We start from the raw sequence: 18,721 nt of genomic DNA, 5'->3' as shown, positions 1-18,721 counted from the left end.
ACTTTTTCATGAATACTTACCACCACCACCAAATTCCAAATATTCGACTGGGAAAATTGCACTTTTCATACATGAAAAGTGGGATCTTCTCCATGGTCCGCCATTTCCAGAAATAGACATTTTTGGCAGCAAAACTTATTGTACTTTGGTTGTAGCCTACTAGTAAATGTTGGTTTATTATTTTGTAGGCTAAATATGCATGAAAAGATCCAATTTGGTAATAGGCAGCAGCACAGTCAATGAGCAGCAGAGCCCCCATTCTGGCCACATTCTACACAGTGCACCTTTAAGCTTATTTTTTTGTTTATTTTGGTCTACATTATTTAATTTATTTAAAAAATTATTTTGTTTTGCTTTGGTTTTCCTGCCAACCTGCCTTGCCCCCCCCCCCCTAGTTTAGCATCCTCTCTTAACTTGAAGATCGTTTGGAGTGAGATGTTTTTATTTTATTTAAAAAAAAAAATGGGAGGGGGCAGACATCGACATCGATCTGTCACCCATCGACACTAGGTTTCCCTTCAACCCATGCTAGTTAAAAAGTTTGATTAGACCAAATACACGATTTATTCAATAGCCTATGCTTAGAGCTCTAGCCCTAACCAGTGCCCGAGTTGCAAAAATAAAGCAGCTGGGGATGGTCACTCAGCAATTGATTCTAATTATTGGTGGTTAGGGGGTTTTTCCCCCGAGAAAAAACATTGAAAATGTAGCTGTTAAAAGTGCAATTTGGATGGATTAATGTGCGCCGATTGGATAAGTTATCAAAACTTGAGTGTGAAATCCCATGAGTGTGTGAAATACCATGTGTGGTGTGTGAGAGTGTGAACAAGCTCAGATGTGTGTGTCACACTCTCAAAGAGTGAGACTTGAGAGCCCTGATGCACCACCCAATGGCTCTGGCACCACCTAGAATTCTAATGTAGCCTACATCTGTGTGCACGTCTATTCATCTAGGAATACCACGTGCATATGAATGTCTATTATAAGGCCTAATTTATTAGTATGACTGTACAACACGGACATATATTTTTTAAAATAAATTAAAAAACTTAAGAGGGAAAAAAAAATGACAAAATCTGTTCACATCCCCAGCTGTCACAGTTCACGGACGGGAAGCGGAAGTTGACACCCAGTGGAAAATCATGGAAGCTGGATGACAACAGAGCCTCCTGTCGTCAAAAGTGATGGTTAGAGCTTGGGTACAAACGATGGCTGGCAGACCCTGTCGTTTTATTTCCAGAATGTAAGGAACGTTATTTTACAGACTGACAACATGAATGACATTTTGGAAGAACAAGAAAGGGACACTCTTCTGGCCGTGCCCGAGTGTCAAGTTATGTCCGTGAGTATACCGTTAGCTTTAGGTCTACAGTGTTAGCGTAATAGTTGGGAAATGGTGTGCTAGCAGAGTGGTTCAAAAGCAAAATTAGAGTTATGCGCTGATATTTTAAGTTACCATTCTCACAATTGCCGACGCTGTTTTAATACACAGACAGACAGGCACATCGCAGGCTATCTAATATAATCAAATCGAGAGGACAAATTAATTAGCCTTTGGTGCCAAAGGGTTTGGCTTTCTTCGCTAGTCAACGTTAGCCTGTCTGTTTACTGTGACATGTAGAACATAGCTTTTCAATCGGCACCACCCTCAGCGTATCCAAATATTGCTTTGTTTCGGTTGTACCGATGCTTCTGTGTATATACTACATTTGTATAATATAATACGTTTGTATAATAGGCCTACATTTACAAAGATTACGTTGTAGCATTGTTGCTGACATGTTGAGTAATGTGCACTAGCTGAAGAATCAAACTTCACTAAATCTAGATAACTCTGAGACAGTTTATCGCCTGCTGTAAGTAGGCCTCAGCTTAACGTGTCAGTCACCGCCTCCCATGTCAAGTTTCTTTATTATTGTCTAAAATAGCCGTGTCTGTCATGTGGGATAAATAATACGTCTAACATACGTCTGACATGCTTTATAAGAGTTTATGCACCGTAGTTGATGCTCTCCTTTGTTTTCATTTGACAATCCTGCTGTTGTTTATTGTCCAGTAGCCCAATGAAGGCTGGTTTATACGGAGATGATGTGATTGTGGTTTAACATTATACATTATTTTGTATTGTGCTATACGTGTCATACCCTGTTGTGCAATGTTATTGATCTTGGACACAAGTCGCAGACACATTGTCGAGTTTTCAAATCAATTTAGGCCTACACTTTGCCATGCTTACAATGACGGGCTACTTCATAGAAACTAAGCTTGGTTACTTGTTTTAGCTTTAGGTATTACACACCTGAAACAATAATGTTGCTCTGGACAAACTATGCATGCCCCATGCCCCAGTTGCCATTTCTTTTCATTATGGTTCTTGCGACAGTTTGAAAGGGTGATGTCAGTCTTCTTAACACTTAGGTAGTGGTTCTTCAGTTGTTATTATTAGTAAAGCCGGCATCATGCTTGTTGTCAACAGATTAGACTTTGGTTTGTTAAATTGTGATGCAAGTGCCAACAGGTCAAAGGAGCCTGTGCACTCAGAATGCCAAAATGACACAAGTCACAAACCCCAACCTTAACCAACAGCCTCCCAACACGCGGCTGCTCAACTCATTGCCTATCAGGTCTAGTATTCTGTGATGGACACTACAGTGGTCAGTGGTAGTTGACTCACCCTCTAATGATGTATGATCTGGGGTGCGTTTCTTGACAGCTTTGTTGCTAACTAAGTTAACAACCTAGTGTGTTGCACTGCAATTTCCCATAGGCAACCAAGTAAGTTGCTAACTGGTTAGCAATGACACTTTCGAGAAATTCACCGCTGATCAGCTGAGGTAATACTGTTGTAAGCAAGTGCTCCATTCTTCGTCAGATATAAACATGCAGCCACAGAGAGCGAGTACCGGCATGTCAACTTGCCCTTTGACTTTCAAGTGTACCTGATGTCTGACACATGTCAATAATGAGCAGAGCTATGTGGTGTTCTTCACAACAGGTTTAGTCACTTAACAGGACATTTTTACGTTGTATAGAGAAAAATGCCATCCTAAAAGCTTGCCAAATTTGCCTTTTTATAGAAGAATGAAGCCAGACGAGTGTCGTCTATTTGGAGAATTTAAGCTCTTTTTGAGTTGCACATCGCAATGCACATCGTCACCAAATCACGTCTACGTTTCCACAAGGAACTTCACCTTGTCTCTTAGTCTACACAGATGGACAATTAAGAAAATCATCTACTTTTATTTTTTATGTGTTGGCCTAATTAATTTATAGTTTGTGTTTTTTCTGCACAGATGGAGTCACATCATTTCACACAAGCTAGCCTAGAAGGCAAGGGTTGTAGTTGTATAGCAGGGTTTCCCAAACTGTGGTGCGTGCACCCCTGGGGGTGCGCCGCCTGCCATAAGGGGGTGCGCGAGCTAAATAGAGCAATGGTGGATGTGCGAGTTTTCATTCAGCATTAATGAACATTAAGTAGTTGTATGGTGAATTGTATGGGTATATGGGAATTGGAAGGGTCCATCTGAAGTGTAGTTTAACTCCCAGACTATTGGAAAAGAGGATTCCCCAAAACAACTGTGCATAATGTGCAGTGAATGTGCAGTGAATCTTACTTCTGTGGCCATTAGCACACCAAAATATTCGCTTAAGGGGTGCGCAAACCACACTGAAATGTACAAGGGGGTGCGCACGGAAAAAAGTTTGGGAACCGCTGGATCATTTATAGATAATTTATTAATCCTTGGGGAAAACTAAGGAATATTACGAATGTTGTGCGTTGTACGCTACAGATTGATAACCCTTACTCGTCTCTTACCTACTTGGAATTCCCCTTTTCTCATTTGCCAGCCAGAAAAACACAAACTACATACATAAAGTCGAAATGTGATCCAGCCATGAAATAATAAAAGAAAACCAAAAGAATTTTAAGTGTGCGGACCTCTCTCTGCGAAACTATGTATTAGAAGAAATAAAAGAGGTGCTCACAGTCCCAACTGAAGCAAGCAGAGACGGAGCATGGCTTGGTGACTTGGCTATGACGGCGGCATTTGGGTCAGTGCAAAGTGATTGCCTGGCAACCAAGACAGAGATTCTCAGTCTGTCGCCTTCCCCATTGGCTCCATGCAAAAAAAAAAAAAAAAACTACACTGACTGAAGGGAAACTCGCTATCTGCCAGTACTCTAAACAATGTGCTTGGCAAGCTGAGAGTGTGTGATTCAGTGTCTGAAAGGATAAAGGGCCCTGGGAAGTGTTTCTTCATTTAGATTAAGTGTATTACGAAACAGAGCCAATCATTTCTGTCTTATGACACACACACACACACACACACACACACACACACACACACACACACACACACACACACACACTAACTAATGTCTTCATGGCTCTCATAAGGACACCGGCATCACACACACACACACACACACACACACACACACACACACACACACACACACACACACACACACACACACACACAAACTAATGTCTCCATGGCTCTCCTAAGGACACCGGCATCACACACACACACACTAACTAACTAACTAGCTAACTAACTAGCTAACTAACTAGCTAACTGACTAACCTTCTCCATGGCTCTCCTAAGGACACCGGCAGTAGACCCAAGCCTCCAGAAGTAGGGCTGCGGCCAGTGGAGAAGAGGGGACCATACATCATGTCCAAAGCCCCTGCCATCCACATGAAACTGCGTAAGTCAGACAGGCAGAAGTGTGTGTTAAAACAGAAACTTTGTTGGATATTGTGTGTGTGTGTGTGTGTGTGTGTGTGTGTGTGTGTGTGTGTGTGTGTGTTGCATGCAGCGCGTGTGGGTCAAAGACGAGACGTGCATTTTTTTTGTTCCGCACTCATTTAACTATCAAAAAAGTAAATTAAAGAATTTTGAATGTTATGCTGATAAACAGCATAGTCTGGTTTCTCATTCCAGCAACATTTAAAGAAAAATAATTGTCAATGTATGTGTGAAATAATCTCATAAAGTGCAAAAATGTCATTCAGTGTAATGGTCCGAACTTAAAAATCATGAATACATCCTTGAATAATTGTGCGAAATGACGAACAAAATTATTTTTTCACTCTCTGGGCATAATTCTAGAAGTGTTCTTGTTATTGTATTAAAAGCACGTTTCATTACCATTTTGTTTTGATATTCAAATCATCTGGGGACTTTTGTCCGGATTTTCAATTCCTTAGATATCATTCAGTGTAATAAGATCAACATGGTGCTTTTAAATCAAAATAAAAAGTGATAGTCACACAACAATTTGTGACATCATCAAAAGGACCCCTAGGGACCCCTTAAGTGATGATGAAAAGGGAGAGTCTTGTTCTTCAATAGTCGAAACTTCTGTATTTTTATCTTGTGGTAGCAGCGTCCACAAAAACAGATGTCATTCAGTGAAATGTCAAAAATACTTTTATACTCAGATATTCATCCAAACAAGCATATTTTCTAAATAGACATAGTAAACATTGTGGGTCAAAGTCATTGTTTCATGTAGGTGACTAACTGTGTGCTTGTAAAAAGGTAAAAATAAGGTGAAAAGTATTTGGTCGTCCTTCAGTGTAAGAGATGTCATTCAGTGACATGCAGTGTAAGGGCCATTTCATTCAGTGTAATCAGTTCATAGTTGTATATTAAGAATCAAAACGGCAATATAAGTTGCAATATTACTATAAGATACAATAATATGATGATACTACTTGAAATTATGACTTTTATTGTTATTTCCATTAAAACCTTGTTATTACCATATAGCAACCATATTACTGGGTAGATTCTGGGATTTTGGAAGCTGTACATGAATTATCAGAACACCCTAATCGAGATCCGCGAAATATGCAGGTTAACAGACAACATTTTCTTTTTTATTGTTTTAGGCCTAAGTTGTAGCCTACCTCTAAGCTTGTGATCTTTGAAGTTCTTCAAAACACGTTTTAATGCCCCAATATTAAGTAAAATACCAATTATTTGACAACATCTATTTCTGTTGTCACTCATTCATGACGTTGAGTACTGTAGTATGATGGTAACAATATGATAGCAATGAAAAGTAGCTGTTTATATAGGCTTTTTTTGCCAAGGCATCATTCAGTGTAATAGTTGTGGTCATTCAGTGAAATGCACATTTTTATGTGAAAATAAAGTCAAATTCTTACGAAACTTTTTTTGTTTAGCACAACACATGCGGGGGCATACAAAAAATGAATAATTGTGTATTTTAAACTGATTTTCTCTTCCGTAGAAAAACTTCTTAAAGCCAAATGGGTGAAATGCACTCGGTGAAAGACTACAAACACTGCAAAAACTATTTGCAAATGCCTTTTACTAGAATTTTTTTGGTTTGATGAAGACCTTAAATATAGCCCTTTACTATGTTATGTAGCTTATTTCAGTTTTTTAACGTCATCTATATGTTTTTTGCATCATCAACTGTTTAACACCGTATTACACTGAATGACATTTTATAGGTAAAAATGGGGTAAAAATGCATGTTCCTTACTATTTTCTGAACAGAAAATAATAAACTTAATCACTCTACACTCCAATGTACCCAAAAAAGTTGAAGAACGGTGTCAGGGAACAGTTTTATTTTTTGGAGTCCTGAAAACCCTGTTTCGTCTTTGACCCGTGTGTGCATGTTTGTGTGTTCATTCATTCAAATGGCACCTCCAAATCAGATGCCATTGAGCATAGTCCACGTAACAATGTGATGGTTTGTGGTTTGCTGGTTGTCATTGTCAGGGATGCGTATTGTGTGGTAGGCCAATAGAATTTTTGACATACCATGATGTTTAAATAATAAGACATGCATTGCACAGCTTTGCAAAATGCCCATGTGATGGGCCTATTTCCTGAGAAAATTATCTTTTTGTCATTGCATCACATGAGAGGCCTGTAGATTCTGTTACATTGTTGTTCATAAGGTTTTTCTTGTTACTTGTTTTCTTGTTAACTTTGTTTTGTTGTTATTTATTTGATTTTGTTGTTATTTATTTGATAATTTGTGTGCTGTTTTGTTACTTGTTGACCCTATAGAGAAGCACAGAGAGATGGCACGCAAAGCCCTGAAGAAGAAAGGCTTTGCGTCTTCAGGACCGGTTCTGCAGCAGCCCAGGGTCAAAAAGTAAGGCCTCATCCCCCACTCCAGCACGCAACACCTTCACGAGACTCACAATCTAAAAAGACACGCACCACCACAATTTACAGTGCATCTATCTCAGCCCAGCAGACTCATGACTGTCATCCAGAGCATCAGAACCATCTTGGGTTGCAATCAGATAGAAAGCAGGAAGAGGGATGTATAAATGTTTGCTGCAATCTTCATGGTCTTCTTGGACAGTCACTATAGAAACTTTAATTTAACTTTAAATTCTGATTAACTATGGATTTTTGTCTAAATGACCCTTGAGACACTCACATGGTAATTTTGCGTGTTTGCAAGGTCAGGTGGTGTAATGGGGAAGCAGAAGGTTGTAGGATTGCATTCTTAACATGAAGGAATGTTAAGAGGGCGATGCTAATCAACCCTATTGTTTTTACAGGCTGTCAGCTCTACGACATGTACAAGCTAAACAAACAGATACACAGTAGAACTTGTAGAGCTCTCAGAGCTTCACACTTCAATGTTGTTATTGTCTTTTTTTCTACAACATATTGCACCTTAACATTCAGGTTTTGCACATAAAGTCTTTTTTTTTTTTTTTTTGTATACCCAACACGTAATGACGAACATGGATAAATCCCATGACATTCATAAGTGATGTTTGTGGCAGAACTGACTGCCCATATTGTCTTAGTGAATAGACAAATAGGTAAAAAAAGGTTACTGCTATATTGTAATTTTATACTTTTAGCATAGTGTTTTACATGTACTGTATGTAATGACCTGTATGTTTTGTTTGTTCATTACTTTGTTGACTTATGCAAAGAAGTTATGACTTTGAGATACGTCAAAAATGGAAACATGAACCCAACTGTCAGCTTTTGCTTTGTGTGCCAGACTGCCATGTTGTACTCCAAAAAGAGAGCTTCATTTTGTATTCCCTGTTTCTCTCTCTTTCTCTCTTTCTCTCTCTCTCTCTCTCTCTCTCTCTCTCTCTCTCTCTCTCTCTCTCTCTCTCTCTCTCTCTCTCTCTCTCTCTCTCTCTCTCTCTCTCTCTCTCTGCAGAAGTGTCAAGTTTAACAAGGGTTACGCTGCCCTGAGCCAGAATGCAGACGAGACTCTGGTGTCTCTGGACTCGGACAGGTGCAGTACTTATGGCTGGCAGAGGAGCATGTCCAGCTCTCTTAATGGGCCACTGCTTAGCATGGACACTCCCAGTGGCATCATTCTACTCACTGAAGATCTCACTGATATCTGTAGTTGTGCTTTTTCTAACATTCTGTAGATTGGGATTGAAAAAAAGTGTGTTTAGGATAGAGTTCTCTCCAAAATCTCTTTTTTTGTTGTTGATATTTTCTCTGAAAGCTGTCATTCATAGTTTGACACAGGAGAAGTTTGATGTGTGGAGAGACGTGCATGCACACATGTTGGCCCCTTTGTTCATATTAAGGACCCTTCTTTGTGTCTATTATTAGTGACATGATAAATAGTGATAACCTTTTGTTTATGTTCTCTTGTGTTTATGTTTTGTTTCAGTTTATTCTGACATGGTCCTCTTCCCTAATGATGAACTTTCTTTGTTTATGCTTATAGCGATATGGTTCCTTTCTCAACGATGTGTGTGTGTGTGTGTGTGTGTGTGTGTGTGTGTGTGTGTGTGTGTGTGTGTGTGTGTGTGTGTGTGTGTGTGTGTGTGTGTGTGTGTGTGTGTGTGTGTGTGTGTGTGTGTGTGTGTGTGTTGTCATGACCACTTCCTAATAATGATGGAGGTTTTCTGTGTTGTGTTGACAGTGATGTGGAGCTGGAATCGCAGTACTCCTCTGGCTACTCCTCAGCAGAGGTGAGTTCATGTACTAAATAGGGAATACATGAGAAGTGAGCACAGGGAAAATTGACCCCAAAATATTTGTAGTTACGTCCCTATGCTGAAGATGGCTGGATTGAAAGCCCACCTATATCAAAAGGAATCCTTTGACCGAACAAGCATGCTTCTGAGCTAGTTCTGTTTTAATATACTATGCTTCGAAAAAGATGGATTTAATTTTGTTCTGCGTGCTGTTTCTACATATTGCTACCATACCCGTTTTAAGAAATACTGCGTGTGAAGATTATTTTCTGCCTTTACTTAGAGCAATGGCGAACCGATGTTTCGACGTTACCACATCTTAATCTTAACCATCGATCGTATATCATAATGTATTCTCATTGATAAATACACACCTCCCTCCGCCGTACCAGAGATAGTAAGAATTCAATGCCCCTACTCTCTCTACGTCTCTGTCAGGTGCACCCCGACCTAAACAAGCAGCTGCTGAAGGACGGCTACCACCTGGACGAGATGCCGGACGACGAGGACCTGGACCTCATCCCGCCCAAGCCCATGGGCTCCTCCGTCTGCTGCTGCGCCGCCGACAGCCCCTCTTGCTCCCTGCAGTAACCCCCACCGCGCCACTCACCTCAGGCCCCCTCTCCCCTCAGACCCCTCACCCCTCCACCCTTACCGCCCTGGCCCTCAACTTCACCTTTGACCTCTGAACTTTGGACTTGACTCTGTGGTGCGCACCGTCCACTTGGGGAGAAAAAAAAAAGGCTTTGAGGGAGTGTAGGGATAGGAGGCGGGCGGGGGGGCTTGCCACTATTGTTACCACAGACACTACAGCTGCTAGCGATGCAACGAGGGACTGTCCTCACTGGCACGCGGCCTTCTGGTTCCATCCACCAGAGGGCGGTGGGGAGCAAGGCCTGTTAACCTGTCTGCTGTGCTGCCTTGGTGTGCTGTTGAGGTTAATGAGGTCCTGCAGAGGAGTCTTGTTGATGTTACTGGGGGAACACGATTCCTGAGGGTTTGTAGGCTTTTTTATGTTTAAAAAAAGGTATTGCTATTCTTTTAAGCGGCAGTGGACACTGAGTGTGTAAGTGTTTGCGGTTGTAAGTGTGTGTGTGTGTGTGCGTGCGTGCGTGCGTGCGTGTGTTTGAGGTTGCTTGTGTGAGTGTGCGTACATGTTTGTGTAGGCATGTTGCGTGCATGTTGGTGTGTCCTATGTGTTTTAATGAACACTGTGGCCTGGAGTTGTGGTGCGGTTGCTAAGTCTACATTTGTCTCACAGTGACGCATAGCCCAGAAGCAAACTCATGCATATAATCTTATTGGATTTAAGGGTCTTAAAAGCCCCTTTAATGTTATAGTCTACAAAATGGCATATTTTAAGGGAGTTTTTCCCATCCATCTATCACCATAAGTCTATTCGGACCCATCGACAGTTCCTGGGCCTTGTTCTTTCCACTCGTACATACATGTCTTATTTGTTTGTTTTTATGTTTGTTTGTTTATTTGTACAAGCTTTAATATTAGTCAGAACATTCCCAAGGGTTTAAGGGATTTGTGAGGGGCCTATTATTACCCCACACAGAAGAAAAAAAAAAGCTTTATTATGAACTGTGTGAAATAAACTCGCACAGATTCCCATACCTGAGCACTTGGATTGAGCATCTCTTGACTGAGTGGTGAAGACATTCAGACAGAGAGAAACTCCGGATAAAAGTGACGTCTGTTGTTTCCATAATCTGTTGCATTAGTTGTGAGTTGGGTTGTGATGGTCAGTGTAATTGTTGTACTGCCCCCTGCAAAAAATCACGACCGGTCTTTTAGTCAGACGTTAAATGGATATGGGGGAAAATGTTACAGTTGCCTAAGACAAAAAATGGTGTCACTACAGTGAGAATCTGTCAACGGCCAATTAATATGTTTGATTTCGTCTCAGTTTATCACACCATGTTACTTTTGGTCATGCACTGCTTAAACTAAATCAGTGTTGGAAGAATACTGTGATTTCATTATCTGTTCATTCTTGTTTTAAGCTTCATCCACGCTCGTAAAAAAAAAAGGTCAGGCACACCAGTCCTAAGCCTTATGCTGCCTCCTGTTGTTACAGAAATAAAAAAAAAGAAGATGGAAAAAAAAAAACTATGGGTCACAATGCTTGTCAGAGAATTTGTGACAATGAAGGAGAAAGAAGAATGCCACAGAAATCAGGAAGTGGTCCTGCAGTTCTGTTCTTATCTCCAACCCCCTGCACCAATTCACTTCCTGTAATTAAAGAATGCAGCAATTCTAGTCTTGCCTGCTGCGCAAGACAACCCCATCCATCATCAGTCTCCCTCTCAAAAGGCAAGATCAGTGCAATCATTGCAGAGGTGTATAAAGTAGAAGTAAAAAGTTCTGTCATAGATGTAACAGCACTAATAGCATCTATTAGTTGCAACTATGTATGCTCCATCCACACTGGGGACAAAACCAGAAAGGGTTTGAGGGAGTGTAGGTAGGGATTGGAGAGAGGGCTAAGGAACAGGAAGGCTTCTAGAATTCGCTACCATGGACACAGTAGCTGCTTTGATATTACAAAGTTCAGCAACTACATTACTACATAGTTACAAGCAACTACTATGTAATATAATACTATTTGGATTGTAATAACATTCATAACAGTGCTTGTACTTTATACATCTCTGAATCAGTGTGGCATTTGGCATTAAAGATGTGTGGGGAGCTTGATGGCTTTGGCAATGTACATATTTACACTTGCACCTATATCTAGATACGTATATAATGACTGCAGTCATATGGTTGTGTGTGTGTGTTCCAAGGGGTTCGGCACAGCGCTCTGGCCTGAAATAGCTATGCAAACTCACATGACACTCTTGCCTCCTTATCTTTCTGTCTGTCACCTGGTATGCTATTACCCTACTGCCCTAATGCAGCTGTGCAATATGCTTGGGACACTATTGTTTTTTTTTAGTTTGACCACACTTATATTTGTATTTAATTATGAATATTGTTTTGTTATGATGAATAAAAACACAAATATGTTTGCCATCAGAATATCCAGCCATCTTGTCTCAGAGGTTTCTCTATTTTTTTTTTTTGTTCAGTGCTAAAACAAGTATTGTTTCGATATAGTTTGTACACTGCAAAAAATGTCACCGAAAAAGGTCAGACACACTAAATATATCATTGGAGTGCCTTGAGCTTTTAGATTATGGTACAGGTTTGCTGAGGCATTGTTTTGAAAAGTGTGTGCAATGTCACAAGATCTTGTACTGATGGATTTGTAGTGCTGTGCAAGGCCTTCTCTAGTGCGATCAGAATATTCTCAATAGGGCTATGGTCTGGTATGGTGACCAATCCATGAGTGAAAATTATGTCTCATGCTCCTTGAACGACCCTGATGCAATGAATTGCTTCTTGAACAACCATGTTAAAAGACACATCCTGTAGTTGAGGAAAACATGTTAGTCTGTTCAATTGCATCTGCAATCAATGAAACATTTGGTGCCATAGCAACAGTATACAGTGCCCTCCATAATTATTGGCACCCCTGGTTGAGATGTGTTAAAAGCCTTAAAATAAATTCAGTGTTTATTGCAGAAGAATACTGTCACACTGAAAATTTTAGGAAAATGTAGCCTTCAACTCAAATGAATTGTAGGAAAATAAAAAAAAATCCCTGACTAAAAAATAATTATTTTTCATTAAATCACCTGTTCCACAATTATTAGCACCCTTAACAATTCCCAGGAAATAAATATAATTGAAGCATTTCTGTCATTTCTACAGTAGTTTACAAAGTTTACCAGAGTATGTAGGAACATTTAATTAGTAATTCATCACTTCCTGTTTCCCTGGGGTATAAATATGACGTGACACCGAGGCCATTTCTCTTATCCACTCTTAAACATGGGAAAGACAAAGGAACACAGCATACAAGTGAGGCAGATGTGCGTCGACCTTCACAGGTCAGGCAGAGGTTACAAGAAGATTGCCACTCAACTGCAGCTGCCCATATCTACTGTGAGAGGAATAATTAAGAAGTTCAAAACAACTGGAACAGTGGTAAACAAGCCTGGACGAGGACCCAAGTTTATTTTGCCACCACGCACAGTGAGGAGGATGGTAAGAGAAATCAAAATATCTCCAAAGCTCACTGTTACAGAATTACAACAAATGGTAGCATCCTGGGGTCACAAAGTCTCCAAATCAACCATCAGGCGCTGTCTACACGCCAACAAGCTGTTTGGGAGGCATGCACGGAGAAAACCTTTCCTCACCCACAATCATAAATGCAAACGTCTGGAGTTCGCCCAGCGGTATTGGGGCTTCAACTGGGACCGTGTGCTTTGGTCAGATGAGACCAAGATTGAGCTTTTTGGCAACAAACACTCTAAGTGGGTCTGGCGTGCCACGAAAGATGCGCATGCTGAAAAGCACCTCATACCCACTGTGAAGTATGGGGGTGGGTCAGTGATGCTGTGGGGCTGTTTCGCTTCCAAAGGCCCTGGGATGCTTGTTGGGGTGCATGGCATCATGAATGCTTTGAAATACCAGGACATTTTAAATCAAAATCTGTTGCCCTCTGCCAAAAAGCTGAAGATGGGTCGTCACTGGGTCTTTCAGCAAGACAATGACCCTAAACATATGGCCAAATCTACACAGAAATGGTTAACCAGACACAAAATCAAGCTCCTCCCATGGCCATCTCAGTCCCCAGACCTCAACCCCATTGAGAACCTGTGGGGTGAGCTGAAGAGGAGAGTACAGAGGAGAGGACCCAGGTCTCTGGATGATTTAGAGAGATTCTGCAAAGAGGAATGGCTGAAGATCCCTCTTTCTGTCTTTTCCCATCTTGTGAAACATTATAGGAGAAGATTAGGTGCTGTTTTGTTGGCAAAAGGGGGTTGTACAAAATATTAACAACAGGGGTGCTAATAATTGTGACACACATTATTTGATGTCAAATAATTATTTCTTTATGTGGGATTTTTTCCCCACTGAATAAATGCACTTGTATTGAAGGTTGGATTTTTCTCTTTTTTTCCATTAAGGTCCCATATTATTTAGAGAAAAATAATAATAATTGGAAGCTAAAAAACACATCTCAACCAGGGGTGCCAATAATAATGGAGGGCACTGTATGTCTCAAAGAATGAGGTCAGATGACTACCTGAACACAGTCAATTACCGGGTTATTCCATCAATGGCAGGATTCATCAGGCTCAATTTGTGGAAACACGTGTCAGCATGAGAGAGAGCATGACATGAGAAATCATATTTCGACATACGTTGGTCACCACAGAGTCCAGAACTTAATTAACTCAATTGACAATCCTTGGGATGTTCTGGAGAAGGCTTTGCGTATAAGATAGACTATCATCATCAATGTAAGAGCTTGGTTAAAAATCAGTGGAACCTTGTATGGAAATAAATCTTTTGGCATTGCAGACACTTATCATAACAATTCCACAGCAAAAGGTTTCATGGTCAAAGATAAAGGCAGAGCAACAAAAAAATATTGTGTGACCTTTTTTGGTGGCAACACTCTTTTGGCTGAGCAGGGTATCTCAAAGGGATTGGAAAACAACTAAGAAGATGTATATTCCCGCAAAAAATATATGCATGTCTGTGAGCAAGGCTTCCATATATACATTTTATTTGAATCAGAACATCTGAAGTTTTACTGTAAATGATCCCATCAACCACACCTTATAAGGAATAAGCAAAGCAAACATCTAAACATATCCAATTGTCTTTATTGATAGGCCTATCATTATAATATGTTAATGTTTTGGGGAGAAAATTGTTCACAGTCCACTGTGATATGGCGCCGCTGAGTGGTTATGGGGTGACTTTGTTATACTGTATTGCTGTGCATCAAAAGTCAATCCAACAAAGTTCTGGAGTTTATCAGTGCAATGATGGACAAGCTGTTAATTGGTTTCTTTGTATAAGAAAAATGTTTATAAGACATACTTTGTATTCAAGTCAGCCTTGTGAGAGAAGCACCCGTGATCCAGAAAAAGTGAACGGAATGGGGACCCATGGCATCTTCGTAGTGTGCGATCATAGGGGTGCACATTACAAAACTGATAACTCTATTAGCGTAATGCATAGAGTATGTAAAAACAGAGATCCAAGATCCAAATTAAATACCCCTTTGTGTTAGCTGTGACACTGTTTAATACCCTTCTGTCTTGTTGTGTGTGTCATCATGTCCTTTGTCTTCACTTCATCATGTGCACAGTGTTGGTGGACACACTCAATGTTCACGCGAACAGAAGTACTCCACACGTTCAATAGGCCATGCAAACTTACGAAAAGGAATTTGCAGATGTACAAAAGCTGACATCATTGCCATTACAGAGATTCAGGGGTCATACCTGTCACAAGGCAGAATTTCATAAAGTCAAGAGTTGTCGAGTCCATTGAGACAATGCCGTGTATAAAATCTGCCATGTGTTGTTTCCCACCTGTCTGATATCCCCATAATTACAATATATATGTATATGTTTTACCTTTATTTAACCAGGGAACAAATTCACATTGAGATTTTCAAAAAATCTCTTTTTTCAAGTGAGCCCTGGCCAAGGCAGCAGCACACATTACATTCTCAATAATTCTCAATTTGTTTTCATCCTTTTCCTACACACTAGCTTCTTCTGCCAAGCGTAACCTTTACTTCACACCAGTCTACACAACAACGCTGCTGTAAGTTATATTGGATTTGATTTTCAGACTAGCACTAGAGCACTGTGTGTGTGTGTGTGTGTGTGTGTGTGTGTGTGTGTGTGTGTGTGTGTGTGTGTGTGTGTGTGTGTGTGTGTGTGTGTGTGTGTGTGTGTGTGTGAGAGAGAGAGTGTGTGAGTGTGTGTGTTAATTGCATGTAATGGAAGATTTCAGATTAATGGTGAGGATATTTTGCAGACCATGTCACATGTTCTCCCAAAAGTTGTCAAGTAATGTCATAGACAGCAGGTGGCGTACGCGTGCCATTTTGGTGACATTCATTCCCATTGAGGCCATACTGCCTAACCTAATTGACATACAAATAATGTACAAAACATTTAATCTTAATAAAAAAGAGCTAAAACCATACTTACAAGCAGTTTGGATTTCGAATGAGTTCTGGTTAGACGTGCGTAACAGCAGCATACACCGCCGTGACTCCACGGGCCTTGCGCGCGACCTATGTCCTGTTCGGCTGGGTTGTAGGCAGTTTAAGTACAACAGTGCTATAAATGTCACTTGGAACTCTATCAAGCAAGCCTGACATTTAAATTTTAATGACACCCAGTAGTGTGATAGGCAAATGAAAGCGCCATCACTGTACAAAATGACCCGTGACGGGCCGAACTGTGTTCGTCCTCCCGACCAATGTGCGTGCGAGGGGATACCGTGATACTGTACGACATTAAAATGTAGACCCATTGAAATAAGGAGAACCATTTGCATTACCAAGTCAGTAATGTGTTAGTGGAAATGTCATAGATACATTTATGCGACATTGTAACTATTTAACCTGTGACTGTAGCAGTGTAGGAACTCTGGAACTTGTTGCTGTCGCTGGGCGGGTCCTATTGATGTACGCTTAAGCGGGGGGTGTAATTCTGGGGTAGGAAAATCGAGTCAAGGGAGTTACAGCCTCAACGCTAGGCGTTTCGAGATATGAGATTAGAGACTCTTTTTCTTTTCCGTCCTCTCTGAAATTGCAAAACGAGGGCTGATTAACTTGGCGGGCGAAGCGACGCTTGCGTTTCTGTTTAGGACGACTTTAACCCCCCAGTTGTGCATGCACGGTTCCCCAATCACACGGCAAGTTATTGCGAGTGTGCCAGAGAAGAGGGAAAAAGGGTAACCCCACGAAAGAGGGATGGTGGACAATTCCGGTAGCAGCAAGGCGCAAATGGTGAGTAGAGGCTCTGCTCTTTGGCGCTGTGCCCATAGCGAGTTGTAATCCTGATTCCAGTCTCCTGGAGAACCAGAACAGTTGTGTTGTCGGCTACACAAGACCTACGGGGTAAGGTAGAGAATAAATATGAATATTTCAAAATATGAACGTACAATAATGTATTACGAACGTAACTGTCGACATTTAGTTGCATGCGTGGTTTACATTCTTCATTTGTCATATTTTTAGATCCAAGTTGGGCTTATTTCTCTTCTAAAAAGTTTTTAGTCATGGACCGTTGACTTATAACGCAGTTGACTTTTTCTTATTCGCTTTACATTTTGTGAAAGCTCCACACCCCATGTGTGTGCTACTGTCGTCTGTTTACCCTCATTCATGGACTGTTGGAGCACCGCCATATGCATCTGTCGAACACATCGCATGTTGCTTTGATTAGGACGGGCTGTGGGCTTTTGCTTTGATCAAAAGTGAACTTTATGCGTAAAGGCTACGCTTCTCTATTCCGTGGACACAGATGGAGTTCATCTGTTATTTATATAATGTAGGCCTATAATAAAAACAAACTTTCGTCATTGCAATATAGGCCTAATATACAGTAGGCCTGTGTTGTTATTTTAATAAATATGTATTTGACCTCTTGACGTTTAAACCACTTTAGGTTGTTGTAAAAAATAATAATAATAATAATAAGTATACTGTAAACCTTGCTTTGCATTTACAAATTATGTTCGATTTGCGTATGGACACTACGAATTGATCGATGACACCCCCATAGCCATTGAGCAGAAATGTAGCCACGCTAGGCCTTTATTATTATTTTTTGTTTTGTTTACATGACTCATCGGACTAGTTAGTAGGCATAGTTTAATAAACCTAAAAGTCTACCCTTATCTCAGCCTATGGAAAAATAGGTCTAGGACGACCTTGTCACAGTGTGTTAAACCGAGACAGAACTCTGGACAGTTTTGTGTCTCACTCCACCGCGTCGGCTTGGCTTGTAGGTCAAAGTTGTAATTTTTCTAAAACGCCTTGTGTTTGTCCAGCTTTTTGACAGAGTCGGTTTTCAGGCTTAGGCACTATTTTAATGGACGCTTGTTTAGTTAGATGAAAATGGACTGGGCCCTCTCTGTTGACATTCCAAGGCCCTTTCAGGAGCAGCTAGGACTCATCAACTACGTCAAACAGCCCTGTCAGAAGCATGTTTGACCTACATACATTCAATTTTTTCCACTCTTCCAGTCATTGTTTTAACCCTCCTTTGTATACACTATATATGTGCATAGAAACGTACTACTTTTCTGTATGGTTTGTTTATACAAAACAAATGCAAAAGAAAATAGAACTTGTAGCAGAACTTTACAATAAACTTTACATTAAAACTCGAAAATACTCCAGTCACTTATGGTAATGTGAGAGCTAATGTGTTCCATGATTGGCTGGCTGGTGGGTCACATGGTGCGATGATCATTGCAGTGGAAGAGACATCATGCTTCCTGTGTCTGTGGAGTAATTGCAGGATAGACTGGTCAAAACATAGCTGCTATAACTATGCATCCCTCCCAAACTATGCTTTCATGCATAGCAAGCCTCAAAGCACAAGAGGGGTGTGTGTGTGTGTGTGTGTGTGTGTGTGTGTGTGTGTGTGTGTGTGTGTGTGTGTGTGTGTGTGTGTGTGTGTGTGTGTGTGTGTGTGTGTGTGTGTGTGTGTGTGTGGCATTAAAAGTGGTCATTTGAAGGGGATGGTTTTATGGCAGGCTATTGACGTCTTTGTGGCTTCCTCTCTTCATGTGCCCCCCCCGCCGCCGCCACCCTCCTTCATCCTCCTTCATCCTCTTCTCTTCTCCTCCCCTGCT

General features: G+C 40.8%; 2 protein-coding genes across 2 annotated transcripts in view; both read left to right on the top strand.

The window, feature by feature from the left end:
* Positions 1–1,123: 1,123 nt before the first annotated feature.
* On the top strand, positions 1,124–10,030 carry fam219b (family with sequence similarity 219 member B). The gene is made up of 6 exons (XM_063188213.1): positions 1,124–1,342; positions 4,611–4,713; positions 7,062–7,149; positions 8,194–8,271; positions 8,920–8,968; positions 9,413–10,030. The coding sequence occupies exons 1-6, from the start codon at positions 1,274–1,276 to the stop codon at positions 9,563–9,565; spliced, it is 540 nt and encodes a 179-aa protein (XP_063044283.1). The 5' UTR covers positions 1,124–1,273; the 3' UTR covers positions 9,566–10,030.
* Positions 10,031–16,494: 6,464 nt separating this feature from the next.
* Positions 16,495–18,721, top strand: part of LOC134438606 (AT-rich interactive domain-containing protein 3B-like) — a 96,325-nt gene continuing 94,098 nt past the window's right edge. The window contains exon 1 of the mRNA XM_063188210.1: positions 16,495–16,865. Coding sequence (XP_063044280.1) covers positions 16,830–16,865 — 36 coding nt within the window. The 5' untranslated portion in view covers positions 16,495–16,829. The remainder of the gene's footprint in view (positions 16,866–18,721) is intronic.

This window comes from Engraulis encrasicolus, chromosome 22 (assembly GCF_034702125.1).
Source record: "Engraulis encrasicolus isolate BLACKSEA-1 chromosome 22, IST_EnEncr_1.0, whole genome shotgun sequence".
NCBI lineage: Eukaryota > Metazoa > Chordata > Actinopteri > Clupeiformes > Engraulidae > Engraulis > Engraulis encrasicolus.
Note: the sequence above shows the minus strand (reverse complement) of the source record. Positions and strands in the feature narration are given on the sequence as shown.